At 42.4% G+C, this 21183-nt stretch overlaps 1 protein-coding gene and 1 pseudogene across 10 annotated transcripts in view; one reads left to right on the top strand and one right to left on the bottom strand.

The window, feature by feature from the left end:
• TPD52 (tumor protein D52) overlaps positions 1–21183 on the bottom strand; it is a 107164-nt gene that overhangs the window by 67670 nt on the left and 18311 nt on the right. For 4 of the 10 annotated variants that reach the window (XM_060243600.1, XM_060243594.1, XM_060243595.1 and 1 more), the window contains exon 2: positions 4–119. In XM_060243600.1, the coding sequence (XP_060099583.1) occupies positions 4–119 (116 nt within the window). Of the gene's footprint in view, positions 1–3; positions 120–5626; positions 5904–21183 lie in introns of those variants that run through there. The other 6 variants (XM_060243590.1, XM_060243596.1, XM_060243592.1 and 3 more) reach the window with 6 other exon arrangements.
• LOC132575120 (ras-related protein Rap-2c-like) lies at positions 16005–18190 on the top strand (annotated as a pseudogene).

The raw sequence follows: 21183 nt of genomic DNA, 5'->3' as shown, positions 1-21183 counted from the left end.
CACCTTAGCAAGCTCTCTTCTGAGTTCATCCTGTTCTTCTTCAGACAGAGCTTCTGCAACAGTAACTGAAGCAGCTGCATCCTCTCCAACTTCAGGAATTGTTTCATGTTTCAGCAGACCTTTGAAAAGCAAATCAAAATTGACATTCAGTTGCAATAAAGATAGCCCACAGTTCTATTTTTATTCTAAACTAGTCCAATACTGCTTACTGAAACAGGTTGGGTGAGCAGAAGCTGGGCTGCTATGTTGCAAAGACCTGAGTAGGTGACAAGAGATGTAACTGCTTGTGGGTCCCCATCAGTGGAGATCAAGCCACTAAGTGGCCACGGGCTATTGGGTATCTCCAAATACTGCACTTGACATTGCAATAAAGGAGCCACCATGGGAAGAAGCGAAATGAGGCCTGTTCAGGGGAGCAGGATCTACACCTGAGCAAGGTCAGCAAACAATCCTTCCTTATGTCCATATGATTTTGATTTTCAGCACTACCATTTTCAAGGACCTGTACACCATTCCATTCAAAACAGTGCTTCAATGTGTAAGCCACCTTGTTTCTTGTGCCAGCTTCTGGCGGCCACTTCTGTGGAGTACTTTTACTAAATAAAAAGGAGCCTTTCATTGTACCAAAAGTATGAAAATTTCCTCCCCAGGGCAACCTGGCACCTAGGCTTTGTCAAGTCCTGGGCAAACTGTTCTTCTGCACATTACATTATGACTCAAGTATATTTTGAGTTACCCCAGTATAACTATATTGGCATTAGTTATACTGGGGTAACTCAAAATATACAAGCCCTGAGTCTGCTTGCGAAGAGGGGAGGATAGAAATCTAAATGAATGAATGAATTAATGTGGTGGCAGCCAGTAGAAGGCCCTTCCTGGTCCCTAGCTGTATGACAGCTACTAAGATTTGTGTTAGGTTTTTCCAGTCTATTCTATCAAATACCTTTTCAGCATCTATAAAATATCATGGACTTGGTATCAGTTCCTCTTTAATTAACAACATTTACAATTTCATCATTTTTCTGTATTCTAGTTGTCATGATCTGAGGCCTAGTGTGGCCTAGAGTAGAGGTGACAAACATGTGGCCGGGGGAGGGGGGAGAGAATCAGGCCTCTGGAGGGCTTCTATCAGGCCCCCGAGCAACTGGCTATCATCTGCTTCCTTCTCCCTCTCTCTTGCTTCCTTCTGCATCACAGCTTGCTTTGCCAGGCTTGCTCAATCTCACAGGAGCTACAGCCTCTATTTTTTCCATTTGCTGAGGCTTCTCCCTAGGTGGGAGGGATAGCTTGCTTTGCCAGACTCTCTCAATCACACAGCTGAGCTACTGAGCCAACGCCTCTTTTCCTTCTGTTGGTTGTGACTCCTCTCCCTCCTGGTCCCCTGGGCAAGGAAGAAAAGAGCCAGAGCATCCTTTGCTGAGTTCCCTGGATCCCATGGGAGAGATTAAAAAAAAAACCTTTAAGACCAATGACTGCTAATGTTTTAATCATGTTTTACTTTAAGTTTTTAAAAAAATATTTAATTGTTTTTGTGTGTGTCCTTTAAAAAGTTTATACCTCTCTACCTGCCATTACATTTTACAACACATGTGGCCTGGCCCAACAAAGTCTCATTTATGTTAGATCTGGCCTTCTTAACAAATGAGTTTGACACCCTTGACCTAGAGGGCAGGGAGAAGTCTGCCTAGGAACAGATACAAGGGCCTATATCTCCCAGGGTTCCTTCTGTCCCCTCTAATTGGGTGGCAGAGTTTTGGAGGGAAAACTAGTCCAAGAGGGGTGGGACCTCAGATGAAAGCATAAATAGGCAGGAATGGAAAGAGACGTTCTCTCTGGAGAGGCTGCAGACAGAGAAAGGCAGTCCTCTCTGCAGAGACTGCCGCAGGAGGCTGATGAGTTCATTGAGTTATAAGAGGGGAACATCTAGTCAGATGTGTCAGGGCTTTTGTTTATTTACACCAACTTTTACTGTTTCTTAGTTCACTGTTGCACTAAATGTTTTATTTTACCCTCTATTGTTTGGAGCACTTATATTAAATCTGTTATTTTTAAACTGCCTGGGTCCTCACATCTCTTTGGTCTTGGTTAAAAGGTTTTGCTAATAAGAAAGACAGAGGTTGGGTGGGTACTCTGGGCCCACCAGACAGACCTTTACCAGAGCAGTGGCAGCCAATAGAAAGGCTCTTCCAGCCCCCCCTGCTGTGTAACTCTAGTACATACACCTGTCCTTTAAGAACACTGTACCAACACAATTGCCCGGAAAGGAATTTAAACATTTTCCTAATATGGCTGTTATTATTTTATAATCTTCATTTAATTTAGAGATGAATAAACAGTGAGTGGAATTTTTAAAAAAATTGTTTGGAATAATTCCAATATTGGCCTCTCTGGTTTTGGTGTTAGGCATATTTATATGTTTTTATTTAATTTTTATATATACATTATCCCGCCCTCCAAAGGTGTTTGCCACCTTGTGGGTGCTATTGGGAGGGGAGGCAGTATAGATATGGTTTAAATAAAATTCCAATGAAACACTAGTAGTGTCAATTGTAGGTCACAGGACTTCTTTGTCAGAACAAGGGAGTGAGGCCCAATGCAACCTACCACCATGGCACCTGCAAAATTCTGTAAGAAAGATGCTGTATCGTCCCTAATCACAATAGTGTATACATTCAGCCCCTTGTCGTCTGTCTTGTATAAAAGATGGGACAAGATACTAATCTTGAAGGTTCTATATTCGGGGAATCCAGGCATGTTTGCCATGGAATCCTTGTATAGGATTTGGAGAGATGCTTCAGAAGACACATTGCCAGGAAACAAGGTCGCACACCCAGCCTCCACAAATAGCATCCTTCTCTTCCTAGGTAGATGAATGGGGATGGCATGCTTCATGACTGCTGGTAGAGGAAACAGAAGCTGGAGAGGAGAAGCTCTGAACTTAGAGGGACACAAGCTCAACTATTTCATCCATTCATAGCACCCTAGTCCACCCACAGCAGATCTTGCATAATGAATATGTTTTTGTGGAACCCTTTGAAAGTCAAGAATGTAAGCTGCCAAAGGCAGGGGCCTGAATTTGATATCATGGGTGGCTTTTGGGAGCTGGCTATCCATCAAAGGCATCCTTCCTGGCTCCTGTTAAGGAATGACCTGGCAGGGCAGAAATATGCCATGGGCACAAATTAGATGTGGCCAGCCAGCCACTAAGCACAGGCACATTTCCACCAATATACTTTGTCCTAGAATCATCCTTAAAGAAGGAACAGTCAAAATCCCTGAGTTGCCTGATGAGAGCAAGAAAAAGAGCTGTGCCTCTGTAAGTGAGACAGGAGGCAAGAGGTTGCTCACTCAGGGGGAAAGAGCTGTGAGGTTTTGGGAGGGAGAGAGTGAAGGGGACTTGCTGACTGCGTAATGATAGGGGGTGAAAAACAAGATTTATCCTGCTCTGGTCTGACTGCTACTCAGAGGACTTAGATGCGCATTACAGTAGCCAAGTTTTTCCCAATTTTCTGTGGGGTGGAGTTTGAATCACAGTGTGCTTTCTTGAACAAGAAGAAAGTTTATTGCTACAGATTAAGATAGAGCACAGAGAAAGCAACTATCAAGCTTAGTGGCTACAAAGCTAATGAAAATAATATAAAGCATAACTCTAAACTATTTTAACAATTCAGAACAGTTACCTCTGACAAACCCATCTAGCTGTTGGAACAAATGTACCTCACACCCTTTCCTGTTCCCTACAGTGATATTTGGCTCCCAGCACTTGGACAAAACATTTGAACAAAGAGTTAATGGAGGATTCAGCCTTTTAACCCTTCCTGTCAAGTGTTGTGAGAAGCGTCTCCCAATATGGATTTGCCCCACATAGAAAGGTGTGTTCCCACCTCACTACAATCATCTGGAACACACATTTCCCCCATCTCCATACACTTGTAACAGGTATCCATCTCACCTCCTGGCACATAGGAAAATGATTCTACAGAAACAAATCTGTTGGTGACTTTTATGGCTCTCTTTCTAAAGACAATAAAGGCTGTCAAGACATCAGGAACTTCCCAGTACACTTCAAGGCACTTTATATCTCTGAATCACAACAATGGTCAGGAGTTCCGTTCATAACTTCTGAACAGAGTACGCCTAGATCACATACAAACCATTCCTGCAGTTGCACATTTCAATGGATGCTTGGCAGATGGAGAATTCATTAGCCATTACTGGACTTCTCACTGAAAACCCCCCCATTAGCATCTGAGGAACCCCAGGATTCTGACACTGGAAGCCCTGATATAGAATACTAACCAAAACCCACTGTAGTAACCAGGATTACAAAAAGCCATCAGTCCACAGCCCTAATCTTTTCCACCCAGTATTATCATCCCTATACAGCAGATAAGCATCTGAAGCTGCTAATACTGAACCAGACCATTGGTCCAACAAGGTCAGTATTGTCTATTCCAACTGGCATCAGCTCTCCAGGGCCTCAGACAGAGGTCTTTCACATCACCTACTGTCTGGTCCATTTAGCTGGAGATGTTGGGGACTGAACCTGGGACCTTCTTCATGCCTACCACTGAGCCACAGTCCCACCCCACTCTAGGGAGTGGAGGTTGAAAGTGGTTTGCCTAAGACCACCCAAAGAGTTCAAGATACAGTGAAATTAGATTCAGAGACTTCCCAATTAATTTTAGGATTTGATAGTACCTTTAATTGATGCTCACAGAACTGAGATCTCAAGCCGTCCTATACCACTGCATGTTTATAATCAAACATCACACGGAAATGTGCTCTGAAGCATATTAGACAACAAACCCCTAATGACACCAAGCTTTGGCATAGTGCTGAAGCAAAGCAATTTAATAATCCTGAATTCCTTGGAGAAGCATTCGCTCCCATCATATCCCATAACTATTTAATTACTTTTCTCCAAAGAAACTAAGCATCTAGGTACCTTAGGTGGATCAGTAGAGTGCTCTAACATTCTGCACTCCATTATCACAAGACAATTACATCTTTTTCAGATTTCCAGAAACAGTACATTTTGCTTTCAATGCAAGTACTTCAGGAGAGATGGCCTTGTTAACATCATATAGGCTAGAAGGGAACATAGAAACCTTCCAGCTTCCTTATTTCTCTCCTGTACCTTTTTTAAAGGTACCAAATGTTATCACGAGTTAAATATCTTGTTAATCTCCATAAAACAGTCACAACATTGCAAACTACCATTCCCCCCTTTTCCCATGGGCTTGTTCAAGCACATATTTAAAGCAGAATTGGAGGCTGTTGAGTGGCATCAGTATTTTCCAAACCTGCATTTCCATTTCTTTGATATCAGTAGCAGTGCAATTTCCTTTCTTCATTAAACTTGGACATTCATTTTGTTCTCTGAAAAGCCTTTTCAATTTTTCAAGTTGTAACACCGCACTCCAGAGCATATTTCTACAGATACTTTAGCTGTAACTTCTAAAGTACAAGCTATGATTTACTCTCATAAAGTTCTCAAGAATGCTATACAGTGCAACTCTAGGCCTACTTACTCCAGTTTAAGCCTATCAAAACCAATGGATTTAGACTGGAGCAAGCCTGAAGAGGATTGCACTGGTAAATATTTAAATATTTTAAAAGTTACCGGAATTCTTCAGCACAGGAGATCCAGGAGGAGATAAAGTCAAGCTGGGGGACAGGTAAAGATAGTTCCTATTAACTCCAGTATTAAAATCAAAAGGAGATTTGTAATCCTCATATAGATCCGTATCCAGCCAGTCCATCATAATCTCAAAATGCATGGTCACATTTCCTTTCTTCATCCAACGAAGAATCTGCCCTCCTCGTTTTTAGTTGTGCAGAGCATTTACTTACTAAGAAGAAAACCTCTGATGTAGAGATCCTGGGCTCTCATATTGTGCTATATTTTCACAGAAAAATTTCAAAAATAGGTAAGACCATGAGGTTCAGAATACCCGTTTAATAAGCAACTGGTAGGCAGTATTAAACTGCAAGATTTTATACAAGCACATGGTTAGAAACCTGTAAATCTGTAACATCTGTGTACTAAAATACTCTCTGCATGACCAGGCATTTGCAATATACACTGTGCATGTCGGTTCTGGAAGGTCTTTGCTCTATGCAGGATTACACCAAGGCTTTTTCAGTCATTTCTATAACATGTCAGCAGACTACAGATGCACCAGAATATCCTTAATCTTCTAGGACACAAAAGGATTACTAGCCATCATCCATCCTATAAGCCATCTGTGTAGGACTTTATGCCGATTAATAGAATAGGGTTTTTCCCCCCTTTACAGAGGATAGCTTTTCTGCTTTGCTCATCACTGTTCTAGAAAAATAGCTATTTCTCACTTACAGCAGAAATACATGCATTTCTACTGCATGAATGCACAGTGGAAATCTCCATTTCTTAAGAATATTTTCCATTAGCTGTTGTGGGGGTAAAATAAGACACCAGGGAGGACTGGCCATTAAGGCTGCCATTAAAATTCCCAGTGGGCTGATGGCCTCATGGGCCAACTCCCCCCTCCAGGACCACCCTGGCCTCAACCAAGGGGTAGCACTCACCTCATACTGAGGTGGCTCTCATACCCCCTATATAGCAAGTGAGCTGGTAGCCTGGGGAGCCACGGTAGTAGCAAGCAAGCTGGCTGCCCAAGCTGCTCTCAAGCAACTGCAGCAGCAAGAGAGCTGGCTTCCTGACCTGGCTTCCTTACCCATGCTGGTGGGCAACTGCCATGGCAGCAAGTAAACTGGCTGACTGAGCTGTCCAAACAGCCACCAGGGTGAGACTGATTTTGCTCCCTCCCCCATCTGTTGGGAGGGGCTGAGGGGCAGGGCCCTTCACAGGGCGGTTTTTACCTCCAAGTATACTCCTGATAAAATGCAAACATTGTTTTTGTGACCCTTAATCTACCCATCCACCAATCTATGCATCACTTATCATTTATCTACAGTGCTTCCCTGCCTGGTATTCTAGACTAATCAAATCAAAGGACTTTAAATTTTGTGCATGTAATGGTTGTTTGTCAAGTCCTATCACATTCATGGAACCATATACTCTGCACCCCTGCTGTTTAAGAAAGAGGGATACCAGCAATACAAAAACTTTAACTAAGAATAGACGGTTAGCATACAGAGGAGCTCTGCAAACCCAGGAACTCAGCACTCAAACTTGGAGTTTGGACCAAAACAGTCAAAGGATGAGGGAGCAAACATGGACTCTGGCTTAAGTGAAGAAGAGTTCTTGTATAAGCAATATTCCAGTACAAGACTAACATGCACACTATTTACACATATGTAGCTCAAATTCTCTGACCTAAAGCACATCACTCTCGATGGTGGGGATTTCTCAACAAGGCGGCTTTCAAGGATGCACCAGCAAAGATCTAAATATTTGTATTTAGTCAAATACTGGAAGTGTTTATAATACTTCATTAGTGCTGCATCTACATCATTGGAGATGATTTCTGCATTACCTTACCCACTCAAGAGAATCTCACTGCAACAATAAAATATTCAATGTCTCACACTGTCAAATAGTAAATATTAAGGAAAGTCCTTCTATTATTCTTGGGAATATTAGTCCCCATCAAGAAATGTGTCTAGCAAAGATTATCTTCATGTCCTTCCAGTCTTTGAACAGAACCAGTTATTCCCTATTATCCATTTCAGAAGTCAAATGTGGCAAAAGAATTGGATCACACCATTGTTCATTTTCAGGCACTGTAAAGGTCCTAGATTGGTGGTTGCCAAGGTCAATGCCAGAGGATAGAACTAGATCAGGGGTGTCGAACTCATTTTTTATGAGGGCTGGAACTGATATAAGTGAGGCCTTGTTGGGCCGAGCCATATCAGGCCAAGCCATGTGTATACCTATTTAAGATTAGGTAGCAGAGACATAAACTTTTAAAGGACACAGACAAATGCAATTAAATTTTTTTTTAAAACTTAAAACATTAGCACTCATTGGTCTTAAAGGTGCTTTCTTTGTATTTCTCCCATGGGATACAGGAAACTGGGCAAAGGAAGCACTGCCTCTTTCCTTCCTTCCTTCTCAAGGGGGCAGGGGAGGGAGGAGCCTCAGCTGATAGAAGAAGAGAGGCTTGGTTGGTAGCTCTGCTGTGCGATTGAGAGCCTGGAGCCTGTCTTCCCCCCTTCCTCCCCAAGGGAGGAGGCTCAGCCAATGGAGAAAACAGAGATTTTGCTCTGTAGCTCCTGTGCGATTGAGCAAGCCTGGCAAAGCAAGCTATTATGCAGAAGGAAGAGAGTTTGGCAAAGCAAGCTCTGCCTCTCCTGCTTCCTCCCCAAGGGAGGAGACTCAGCCAGTGGAGAAAATAGAGGTTTTGCTCTGTAGCTTCTGTGTAATTGAGCAAGCTTGGCAAATCAAACTTAAGCAGAACAAAGCAAGAGAGAGGGAGAAGGAAGCAGATGACAGCCAGTTGCTTGGGGGCCTGATAGGAGCCCTCCTGGGACCTGATTCAGCCCCCGGGCTGTGTGTTTGACATCCCTGAACTAGATAGTCTATTGGTGAACTTTATGTTTAGCTGGATATTAGGGAAGGGTTGGGAGGAGAATTATATTTCTTCACACCTGATACCGTCCTACCTAAAAACTATCAGGAGCTACAATGAAAAAGATTGTGATTGCCTGGTGGGTTCTTGCACCAAGAACCAGTTGGGGCAGCACAGCATCCCAGCTCCTAGTAACCATCATGTAAACCCTCTAATATTTTCCCTAAATTCTGGTTTCATCCCAGTAGTGGCCCTCCTTCTACAAAGTCTGGATTCATTTTATTTATTTACAAAGTTTATACTTCACCTTTCTGCCCTCATGAGGGCCACTAAGATGACTTGCAGATAAAATAAGCATTATAAAAAACCATCTTAAACTGTGAAAACCACTGGAACCTGCCAGGAGGTTCTACCAGACACTTTGCTGAGCTTGAGGCTCCAGAACAATAGCCACCTGGATTCTGGGAGGAGGCCAATCAGGAGTCAGTGGGCCAGCCCTTGTACCTATAGTTATGTGTGTTGGGTTTTGGGTGGAGTTATTTGCATGCAGCAGTTCAGTTTTAACCTTGCAACGCTGTAATCACAAAATAATGAGCTGCGATCATCCTTCCATGAGCATCCTCATGCATCAAACCCAGTACTTTTCACTTCCAGACAACCCCAAGTGCAATTGTTTACAATGATATGCCTTCAGCAACATTTATCACAATTTGTTTTTAAGAAGGGGGAGAGGAAGAGAAAAAGCTTTGGAACCTTCTAAAATAAAATTAAACAGACAAGAAAGCAGATTGCCAAAGGCCAAGACACTTGAGCCAATTACAGACAGGTTAATGTGAATGCTTTTCAATCTAAAGTGGCTTGTTCAGGCTCAGCCAAGCATTATGAAGCTATTTCCACAACAGAATCCAGTAACTGGACTGTAATTTTAATCTGTTTTGTTTCTGATGGCCCCCGCAGATGAACATAGAAAGCTGGAAAGTGACAGTTTCTAAAGATGTTCCTTAGCCTTTTTTTTTTTAACTATTGAGCTGTTATATCTAAATATTTACAAATGCTACCTCACATATTAGGAAGAATATATTGCTTCCTTGATACCAGTATAACTGTTGAAGTGCAGCAGAGCCAATATTTTATCATTTCTAAATGAAAAGGGTTAAAGTTACTTTCCTTAGAGACACAGAGCACATTAACTACAATCATCATTTAATGGTAACTATTAACCACTCCTGCATGGGGATGGATCCAATAAATTACAATCAGAGCGTGCAGATGGAATTTTTGCCGCTTCCCACTGCAGTCCTCAGTGCTGTCTCCCTCACCCCAAATATGAAGAATTGCAAATTTATACCCCCCTTCTCTCTCCATCAGAATCTCAGAGCGGTTTACAATCTTCTACATCTTCTCCCCCCCCACAACAGACACCCTGTGAGGTGGGTGGGGCTGAGAGGGCTTTCACAGCAGCTGCTCTTTCAAGGACAACTCTTGCGATAGCTATGACTAACCCAAGGCCATTCCAGCAGCTGCAAGTGGAGGAGTGGGGAATCAAACCCGGTTCTCCCAGATAAGAGTCTGCACACTTAACCACTACACCAAACTGGCTGATATGGATCAGGGAACTGCAGCAAGAAGAGAACCTGGAAGAAATCACACACACAGTTTTCAATAGCAGTGTTCAAGTATGAGAAGGGGATCATTTCTGCAAATGTCACCTTCTTTGCAGCAACTGCAGTATGCATATGGGAATCCTGATTTTTAAAGGGAAGAGGGGCAAGACCTGCAGTGAGTCTGGGAAAGCAACAAATATTCATTCTTTGAACTTATTCAGTTTGCACCCAATTAGATCCCATCTGCTGTGGTTACTTCTGAAAGGTACTTTCAGTCATTTCAGGTGACCAGGGACCTGATCAAAGACCCTCAGAACAAATCTATTAACTAAATGGCAGCTGATATAGTAAACCGGAAGTTAGATATGCAGCCTGCAGGCCTGATCCAACCTCTGGAGGGCTCCTATCAAGCCTGCAAGCAACTGGCTGTCTGCTTCCTTCTTCCTCTCCTAGTTCCTTCTGTTGCCATTTCTGTGTTTCCCCATGTGATGCAGCCAAGCAGAGTAACCTCTAGCTCATTCCCTCCTTTCCCCTCCCTTCTCCCCAAGGAAGGAAGTGGGAGAAGCCTCAGCCAATGTAGCTCTGTTGTCTGATACAACTGTGCCAGGCTCTCTCAATCGCACAGCAGAGCTACAAACCAAGCTCCTCCACCACTAGCTGAGGCTCCTTCTCCCTTGGGGGAGGGTGAAGAGGGGATGAGTAGGAGGCTCCTTTGCTCAGGTGCATCACAGGGGAGAAACACAAAAAATACCTTTAAGACCAACATAGTTTTATTCAAGGTAAGAGCTTTTCGCCTTGCTACAGTGGGTTTGTTTAAACTCATTTTGCCAGGGCTCTCCTGGGTGCAACTAGATTCCCTTCCCTTTTTGCATTGTATTAATGCCCTCCTGATCCAGTCTTTCTCAATAAGAAAGCAATGTGAACTATTTAGATGAGGAATAACAGCAAGCCATCAGTGAGGTGGATTAGGTGGAGAGTGTGCGTCCAGCACATTTCCTTTGTAGATTGGGGATTTTGAATCTAGGCTTTCCAGATAACAGGCCAATACTGATCACTATACATGGCTGTTTTCCTATTCTTACACTGCCTCAAAGGAGTTCCAGTTATTTCTCTGGGGGAGACTATAGTTTTGCAGATAAACACAATACCTTCAGTCTGTATCATGGTATCTTCACATGTTCTTCAGTCTGTATCATGGTATCTTCACATGTTCTTGATCGGCACACAAAGCAATTTATGTACAAAAGCTCACAATGCCCAGCCATTCCAGGTTTTCCCCTGGGCCCTATGGCACTGAGCATGATTTATTGACATTAATTACAGATATCTCAATGCCAATAAATCAAAAGTAGGTTTGCAACTTACAGATACACACCTGAAGGCCATAATCACTACAGCACAGTCATTGTCTCTACATTTTGATACAATAATTCAGAGCAAGAGGTGTCAGTTATTAGAAACTGTTAAACAAAATATTGCAAATGTTAATGTTTTAGACATGTTTTCTAAAAAAAATTGTGTTTCTCTGTGCTCTTATAAAGTTTATTTCTCTGTTACCTGGCATTACATTTTGACAAACATGATCAGACAAGGTCTCATTTATGTCCGTTCCGGCCCTTATAATGAATGAGTTCAACACTGCTGCTCTACTCATTGGCTGCCCCTGTCATCGAAGGCCAGACAGTTAACCTGAAAAACGGCCTTCTTGAATGTGGCACCAACATTACAGAATTCGTTCCCCAGGGAGATTCATCTACCCCACCCCCCACCCCAATCATTGTCTTCTATTAGCATTGTCTTCTATCTGTTTATTTGGTACTAGGAATAAGGCCCATTGTGAGAACAAATACAACAGGCTGTAGGTGAGTGCCTTGGCCTTGAGCACTCAGCGCCAATTTGCTGTGGTGTCATAGCATGATGACGATCATACTTGTGGTGTGATCTGTCTTTTTTGGCCTGGCATAATTGTGTTATGGTATACCACAGAATATAAACCTCAAGACAGCTCTTTTCTGTAGGGGAAGTGATCTGACTTCAGCTTTCCATCTCCTCCCCCCTCCCTGCAGGCTCTACCTAAGAAAAGGACAGTCTTTCTCCACAGTAGAGACCAAAGCAGGATGGAAGTTACCTCAGCTGGGTATAATAATACAGAGTCCACCCTGCAAAGCAGCCATTTTTCCAAGAGATGCGATATCTGCCATATGGAAAGTAGTTGTAATTCTGAGTGATCTCTAGCTCTCACCTGGAGATTGGCAACAATGGCTCCCCATGAGAAATGGCTGGTTTGGAGAGTGGGATCTATGCCATTGTAGCTGTCTGTGGTCCCACCCCTCCTCAAACCTCTCCAGGTTCCACTCCTCAAATCTCCAGGAATTTCCCAATCTAAAGTTGGCAACCCTATCTCCTTCCCAGCCAACCATCCATCAACCTTTACCAGCTCCTCTAATTTCAGCTTTCCATCTCCTTCACCCTCCCTGAAGCCTCTTGCTAGGAAAAGGACAGCCTTTCTCTGCAGTGGGGACCAAAGCAGCTTACATAATTCTCCTTTCCCCCTTTTGATCTGCACAACAACCCTGTGAGGTAGGCTAGGCTAAAAGTCTGTGACTGGTCCAAAATCACCCAGTCAGCTTCCATAGCAAGAACCTGGATCTGGCAGATCCTACACTAAATCATTAACTGCTACACCACACTGGCTGTCATAGGGGGACTGCTGCTGAACAGGAGCTACCAGCCAGGCCCAGTTAAGTCATGCCAGTCAGGTGGCATTAAGTCACCTAGAGGGTGCTGCCAGACTAGGTGTACCCAACCTCCAGGTGGAGCCTGAAGATCTCCTGGTATTATAACTGAATTCCAGAACAGAAATCTCTCCTCCTAGAAAAAAATAATAGCTTTGGAGGATGGACTCCATGGCATTATATTCAGCTGAGGTCTTTCCCTCCCCAAACTCTGGCTTCCTTAGGCTCCACCACAAAAAAAATTCCAGGAATTTCCCAACCTGGAGTTTGCAACCCTAGTCAGGACTGGCCCCAATGAGTTCTCCCTCAAAAGTCAAAATAGGCCTGGAAAGGGCTTCCCTCTCCCTGCCTTTTACTGACAAAACCAAGCTTGAAATACTATAGTTGCCTAGCAACAGCCACTGAAGGAAAAGTGAGCTGCCTTCTCCAATGGCACAATCCTCATCTATCCTGGGGCTGGAGGGTTGGGTTGCTCTCCATGGAGACTGAGTGACATGCAGCTCAGCCAATAGGAAGGTAGGTGACTTGTTGCCAAGATGGCTTGCCTTTTATGTCTACAGGATTCTCACACTGATTAGAAATTACCATTTATGTGTTTCATTTTCTTATTGTTTTACACATGAGCACATACATTTGTCTTTGTAAAGCTTGTGTTAATTGTTTGCTGCCTTGTGGACCCTGAACCGGGAGGAAGGGCAACATGAATTGTTTCAAATAAATTAAATGACTCAAATCACACTTTATGTTGTCCATAATTAGGCACCACTAAGTGATTTGTTTGAGATATCAGGCATGATAAAAAGATTCAAAAATAAAGCAGCTGAATGCTCATCACCACCATGAGGTTTAAGAAATGTCTTCATTCTGTTGCTGATCACTACAACTTCTCTGTGAATATTTCTAATATTAGTTTTAGAAATATGGATCATTGACAAGTCTTATCACTGCTGACCTAGGAAGGAATCACCTGCAGTCATTTATTGCTTTGAACTTTTCTGGAACAAGAGTTGGAAAGTGCAGCATTTCCAAACCACAGCAAGCCCTACTCAGAGCTGGAGAGAACATTCACTGCTGCTGTTTGACCTACTACCCATTAAGCTGAGTTAGTGTGAGGTAGCTCACAATAATTTAGCCTCTGGCTCCCACATTTTTTTTCTTAGCTCCATGAGCATGACCCCAGAGCAAACTAATTTATGCAGTAGCTCACACCTTTAATGCCAGTAGCTCACAAATTAGAATTTTTGTTCACAAGACTCCACAGCTTAGAGGGAGCATTGCCTATTAATAGGGTGGCTGGAGAGGATTCTCTGCTTCCATTCCTCCCCCTTCTGAAACAGCTGGGCTTACCATTACACATTAATCATGATCATTTATGTTGTCTACTTCCATAGTGAAAAACTAAACTTTGTAGAGCTGCCTTTTCATTTGCAGAAAACTTCATTAGAGGCTTGTTTGGATTACAGTGTCTTTCCAGAATTTATATACCAATATATTCTCCCCACCACCAACCCTGAAACACTGAAACCAAGTAATACCACATTCTTTTGAACAAGGAACTTCCAAGGCTGAACAAGTTCTCTGTACTGGAGAATTCTATAAATAGGTAGTGCTTTCACTGTAACTATTTCAACACCTTAACGGACATGACGATGTCCTCCTTTTATACCATTATGGGTAAACTGTGAGATGGCAATGAAACATTACAGCAGATTCCTGCATTGGAAGTGACTGCTGCTAAAAGTGGGGGGGAAAGCAACAGTATGAACATTTGTTTTAGCCTACAGTTCATAGATAACATCTTTTGTGCCAAGGAAAAGCTCAGCATGCAGCTGGCAGCCAGGCACAAGGCAGCCTTCTTATATAAACTACATCTTACAGTTCTGATGTCTTTGTTCCAGTTTGCTTCAGAAATCCAAGTTTGTTTGATACAGATAATTCAGCCTTCATCCACTAGAAGTATGTTTAAGATTCTTTTATTTAATCTGAAAACAAGGCTATGAAACAGATTCTCATTGATAGGGAACTAGGAATACAGGAAAAAGAGGGAACAGGTGGGCAAGCTAGGAGGCTGCATACTTTTAAGAAATGAGTAGTTAATATTCTAAATCAATATTTTATTGTTATAAATTTAAATAGCCTTCATATTCCTTGCAAGACATACTTTAAAAATTCAAGAACCTTTCCAATTTCTTTTTAAACCACACACTGCCACTCTGGCCATGCTGGAATATGTATCTCAATATACCTCTGGTTTTATTCCCACTTTCATTTCAGGAAATTCTACTGGGGAGGTAAAATTATTTATTTTATTTATTTATTTTCATAGATTTATAGGCCACCCTTTCCCATAGTGGGCTCAGGGCGGCTTCCAACACGATTAAAACAATCAATTTAAAACAATTAAAACAGTTTAAAATTAAAACAAACTATAAGCCAATTTTTTAAGTGTTTGAACTAAAAGCTTCCATGTGTTCAACTTCACAATCAAGAAGTATCTTCCAGGGACTCTCCACATCAGTTTCAGTGAGTTTAAATCCTTATACAGCAAAGGACTATAAGATTAGGGGTGGGGGAGGAGGAAGAACTGGCCTAGTACATCCGTATTTTTGGAAAAGGTTATCACAATCTGGAGAATGTTGCCAGTGACAACACCATATCACTGGTCATTTTACTGATACTTACCAGGTGGCACGCACAACTACATGGGGGCATGGAGAGATTGAAGGGAAACAGAATTATCTGTATCAAACATATCAGAAGTTTGACAACTGATACATGGCTTCACCAGGCCACTGTATTTCTTTTGCACAGGTTGCCAAATAGCAGTAGTCCCAAAAAGGACCCATGCCAAGAACTGCTGCCAGTTCTGCACCCTGCTGGGGAGCTAACATGGTATTTTAGAAGGGAACACATCATTGGATATTTACTGTGGAGGGTCCTTCCCCTCTGAAAAAAGGAGGACATCCTGATAGAGTGATTCCCACCATTCAATCAAGAGAGGCAGGAATTTTCAGCTTCCTGTCTTCAGCCTCATGGGAGTCACCCTCTCCAGTTTAGCGAGTCCATCAACAGTTTAGATTAGCTGTTACCTCTACAGAAGGAGAAAAAACAGAAGAACAGGTATATACACAAGGTGAGTGCTCCGTAGAGCGTTGCAGCTGGCCATGGAGTGAGGCGGCAGCCGGGGCCTGGGGCAGGCAGGACGGAGCTGCCGGACTGAGACGCCGCCAGGAGCGGGGCCGTCTCACCCCCTCTCCCAGCATCCTCCGCGTGGGGCCTCGACCTCCTCCCTCGACTCCGAGCGAAGGCACTGCAGCCTCCAGCCTTTTCCCCAAAACACGAACTTGGGGGCCGCCAGAAGCTTTTGTGTGGGGCTTGCCTCTTCTCCGCCACCCCAAAGACGCACGTTTTGGCACCTCCCTCAACTTTGCTCCCCCTACACCAACACTCCAACTCGCCCGTTTCCTCTCCTTAGTTCTCTTCTCCGGTTTTTCCATTCTGTTTCTTTCCCTCTCCTGCCTTCCCTTCTCCATTCTCGAGTGGCTCAGTTTATACCCAAGTTCCTCCTACAGACGACCTTTGAGCCTGAGTTTTTCTCTTCTTTCCAAATATTTTATGCACTGAGGGTTGTTAACAAATTCACCTTGCTCACTTTTTTCTTTGCAAGAGCTGAAATACACAACAAAAACTTGTTTCCTGCACTAGATCCAACAAACGAAAACTCCTCACTTTCAACGGAGGCCCTTATTTCTGCTTTGCCTCTCTTGCCCCCAAACCTACCAGCTGCTCCCCAGTTTGCAGGATTCCTGTTTTATGCTGTGCAGAGGGAAAGACAGCGCCCATGAGGGAGTACAAAGTCGTGGTTTTAGGGAGTGGGGGGGTGGGTAAGTCGGCCTTGACTGTGCAGTTTGTCACTGGGACGTTCATTGAAAAATACGACCCCACCATTGAAGACTTCTACCGTAAGGAGATCGAAGTGGACTGTTCCTCATCAGTACTTGAAATCTTGGATACAGCAGGGACTGAACAGTTTGCTTCCATGTGAGATCTGTACATTAAAAATGGCCAAGGTTTCATCCTAGTTTGCAGCCTGGTAAACCAACAATCTTTCCAGGACATTAAGCCAATGAGGGACCAAATTGTCCGCGTAAAGACATATGAAAAGGTTCCTCTCATCCTAGTGGGAAATAAAGTGGACCTGGAATCGGAGAGGGGGGTCTTGTCAGCAGAAGGCCGAGCACTGGCTCAAGAGTGGGGCTGCCCCTTCATGGAGACATCTGCCAAGAGCAAGACCATGGTGGACGAACTGTTTGCAGAGATCCTCAGGCAAATGAACTATGCATCCCTGCCTGAAAAGTAAGATCAGTGTTGTACGACTTGCATTGTCCAGTGAGAGAGACAGAGAGCAAAACCTCAATCATGGCCATACAGGGCAGATAAAACTCAGAGGAAATTTGCACAGATGCTGCTTTGGAGAACTCTTTCAGCCCAGGCTGCAGAACTGAGCCTTGCAAAACCCTCTTTCTCTCTCTTTAGAGCACATTTCCAGGCATTGACGTGCAAAAGTTTGGCAGCGGCAGCTGTGGAGGCCTGCAACAGAATTGCTTAGCATGTTTACCATATGTTTGAAATCTGTTCTTTATCTCTTGGTCCTCCTTTTTTTTTTTTAAATAGCTTTCTAAGTTCCTATTAATGGCTAATATGCAAGAGTTCATTTTCCCCTAATATTTTGATTTCTTTAATTGATTTCCAGAACTTGTATTTATTAAACTTACCTCAGTATTACCTACTCAATGCCTTTTTAAGAGAAAGTTTTAATGGAGAAATAAAAAGTGAGCCTTAAATGGTTACTTCTGTATATTACCTCACATCCGTGCTTGATTTTGCAAAAAAACCTTCCTCCTCCAAAATGTCATTGGCTGATACTTAGAAATGTTCTGTTTATGTGTCATAGAAGATACTGAAATTCATCTTGCATTGTGAAGATGTAAAATCCCTTTTCACAGCAGATGTGGTGGCTTGTTGTAGTGATGGCCTGATACAAAGGTAGTTATTTGACAAGGAGTGAAAGCATCCAGCAAGTGTGGTTAACCCCCCTTCCCTTTGTTATCATGTGGCATTCACATTTTTGTCTTTCAACTGATGCAAGAAGTGTTTGAAAATCACCAGTATGTTTCCTTTCTGTACAGCTTCCAACTTTTGGCTTTGGTTCTGCTTTTAAGTATGCCTTCTTGGAAAAGGGATAAATATGTCCCCCACAGGGTTTTATGTTCCTTAAGCAAAAGCTAACTCTGCTTTGCCTGGTAGGATTAAGATGACATCTGGTGGACTTCTGCACTTGTAAATCAAATCACAAGGTGAGTGGACAAAGGCTGAGACAAGAAGACCTGCTTTACTATTTTCCTGATGATGACTTCAGGAGGGACAAGATGTCCTCCTTTCCTCAGAGAAGAAGGACCCTTCACAGTAAGTACCCAATAGTCCATTTTCCCTCTGAGGCAGTACACGTTGATAGGGACCTCCCAGAGTAGTGTCTTCAATTAATGGGTGGGTTACGGTCATCATCACTTATGATGTTCTGCAGCACTCTTCTACCAAAGGCAGCATGAACTGAACTGTATGTGTTGATTTTGTAATGTTTGATGAAAATGGGAAGCAAAAACCAAGTTGCTGCTTTACTGACTTTTTCGACAGTACCATGCTTAATGAAGGCTGTGTTGATAGCAGCACTATGGATGGAATGAGCTATGATACCTGAAGGAACCAGGCTATTATGGGCTTTGTAGGCCTTGATTATACAAGCCCTGATGGTGTTGCTTATAGCTGTCCTGGACATCCTTTGGTCCTTGCTTGAAGAGGATATGTAGATAAACACAATCTGTTTTTCTAAAGAACTTGGTTTGCTATAGGGCTATTCTAATGTTTAGAGCATGCATATGCGTTTGCAATAAAAAAGGCCAACGCCATGCTGGGAATTATTAGGAAGGGAATTGAAAACAAATCAGCCAGTATCATAATGCCTCTGTATAAATCGATGGTGCGGTCTCATTTGGAGTACTGTGTGCAGTTCTGGTCGCCGCACCTCAAAAAGGATATTATCGCATTGGAGAAAGTTCAGAAAAGGGCAACTAAAATGATTAAAGGGCTGGAACACCTTCCCTATGAAGAAAGGTTGAAACGCTTAGGGCTCTTTAGCTTGGAGAAACGTCGACTGAGGGGTGACATGATAGAAGTTTACAAGATAATGCATGGGATGGAGAAAGTAGAGAAAGAAGTACTTTTCTCCCTTTCTCACAATACAAGAACTCGTGGGCATTCGATGAAATTGCTGAGCAGACAGGTTAAAACGGATAAAAGGAAGTACTTCTTCACCCAAAGGGTGATTAACATGTGGAATTCACTGCCACAGGAGGTGGTGGCGTCCACAAGCATAGCCACCTTCAAGAAGGGGTTAGATAAAAATATGGAGCAGAGGTCCATCAGTGGCTATTAGCCACAGTGTGTATGTGTGTGTGTGTATATATATATATATATATTTGGCCGCTGTGTGACACAGAATGTTGGACTGGATGGGCCATTGGCCTGATCTAACATGGCTTCTCTTATGTTCTTATGCCAAACTTTTCTTTTGGGTGCTTCGGCTTTGGGCAGAATGATGGTAGATGCTGTTCCTGGGACCTGTGAAAATCAGAATTAACCTTGGGGGTGTGTGGAATCAGGTCTAAGGACCACTTGGTCTTTATAGAAAATGCAAAGGTTGCCTTTGACTGAAAGTGAGCCTATATCAAACACACACAAACACCCTGCTGAGGTGATGGCAACAGGAACAAAGTCTTAATTTTTAGCCATTTGATGGAGACATCACAAAGTGGAACAATTGGTGGTTCAGTGAGAGCAGAGAAGACAACATACCTTTTCCACATGGAAAATCCATGAACCTACAGCAGGTCCCTCAGAGCCATGCATCGAATAAAATGGATGATGTGGGAATGACAGGATATGGGGCCGAATAGTAACTAAGGCAGTTATCTGCCATTTCAGTTTGGGTGCCTTATGTTTTCTGTTGACTTTTTGCAGGAATGCTTAAATTGGGTTTTAAAGTTTTATTAAGTTTCCATACAGACAGAAATAGGAGGTAAAGGGGAAAGAAGGATATAGAAAAAACAATACACCAACAGAAAAGTAGTCCACTCTGCACAACTTATATGTCATTCATCATAAAAAAGACCATAGCATATTCCCATATTATCAGCCTAGAGTCTCAATGTTCATGTTGTATAAGTATTAATTCTTGCTTAGATTTTCTTAATTTGGATCATAATTTCAGTATGCATACAATACTGCATAATAATAGTAGGTAAAGAAAAAATTGTTTCACGTCAGTCTTAATCAGAAAGTTAGCTAACCAAACATAGTGTCAAACCAAACGTATAATAGCTCCCAATTCTTTCTTGCCTCTTTAGTTTTGTCACTCAATAAAGATAAATAGTCCATCTCAGCTGTCTCCAATATTTTTGCAATCAGTTCTTGTTTTGTAGGCACGAGTTGTAATTTCCATTTCTGCACAAACAGGATTCTGGCCGCTGTATTAAAAATGTGCGATTAAATGTCTTGTCTCTTTTGTATATTCATTGAAGTATATATTCAATAAAAATAACTCTGGTTTAAATTGGATCTGTATTTTCAGTATATTTTGTAATAGTTCTTGCACCATCTTCCAATAGCTTTTTGCTATCTTGCAAGTCCACCATATATGATAAAAAGACCCGACATGGGTCATACATTTCCAGAATTTATTTGACATACTAACATACATTTTCGATAACTTTTGAGGAGTTACGTACCATCTATAAAACACTGTATACATATTTTCTTTAAATGCAGTTGCCTTTGTCAATTTAATATTAAATTTCCATACTACCACCCACTCATCTAAAGTAATATTACGACCAATATTCTTAGCCCATTGTAACATATGATCTTTTACGGTCTCATCTTGCATTCTCATCTGCACTAGATATGAGTATATTTTCATAATCAGTTTCTCCTGGGGCCCTAGAAGAATTTTGTCAAATGCATATTGTTCTAGATGAAGGTATGCTTAAATTGAGGTGAATGATGGTTTTAATGGGTTAATCCCCTTTCTTTTGCAATATTGTAGGAAACCTTGTAGTTCTAAATCAATTCACTATCTGTAGGAAAAGCTCCTCTTTGAGAGACCACTCTCCTTCCTGTATGGTTTGTCTGCTGAGCCAATCTGCTTTGTCATTGGAAGACCACTTTATGTGTTCTACTGTAATAGATCATAAATTCTTCTTGGTCCAG

This window comes from Heteronotia binoei, chromosome 7 (assembly GCF_032191835.1).
Source record: "Heteronotia binoei isolate CCM8104 ecotype False Entrance Well chromosome 7, APGP_CSIRO_Hbin_v1, whole genome shotgun sequence".
Taxonomy (NCBI): domain Eukaryota; kingdom Metazoa; phylum Chordata; class Lepidosauria; order Squamata; family Gekkonidae; genus Heteronotia; species Heteronotia binoei.
The sequence above is the reverse complement of the archived record's forward strand: the minus strand, read 5'-3'. Positions and strand labels throughout refer to the sequence as shown.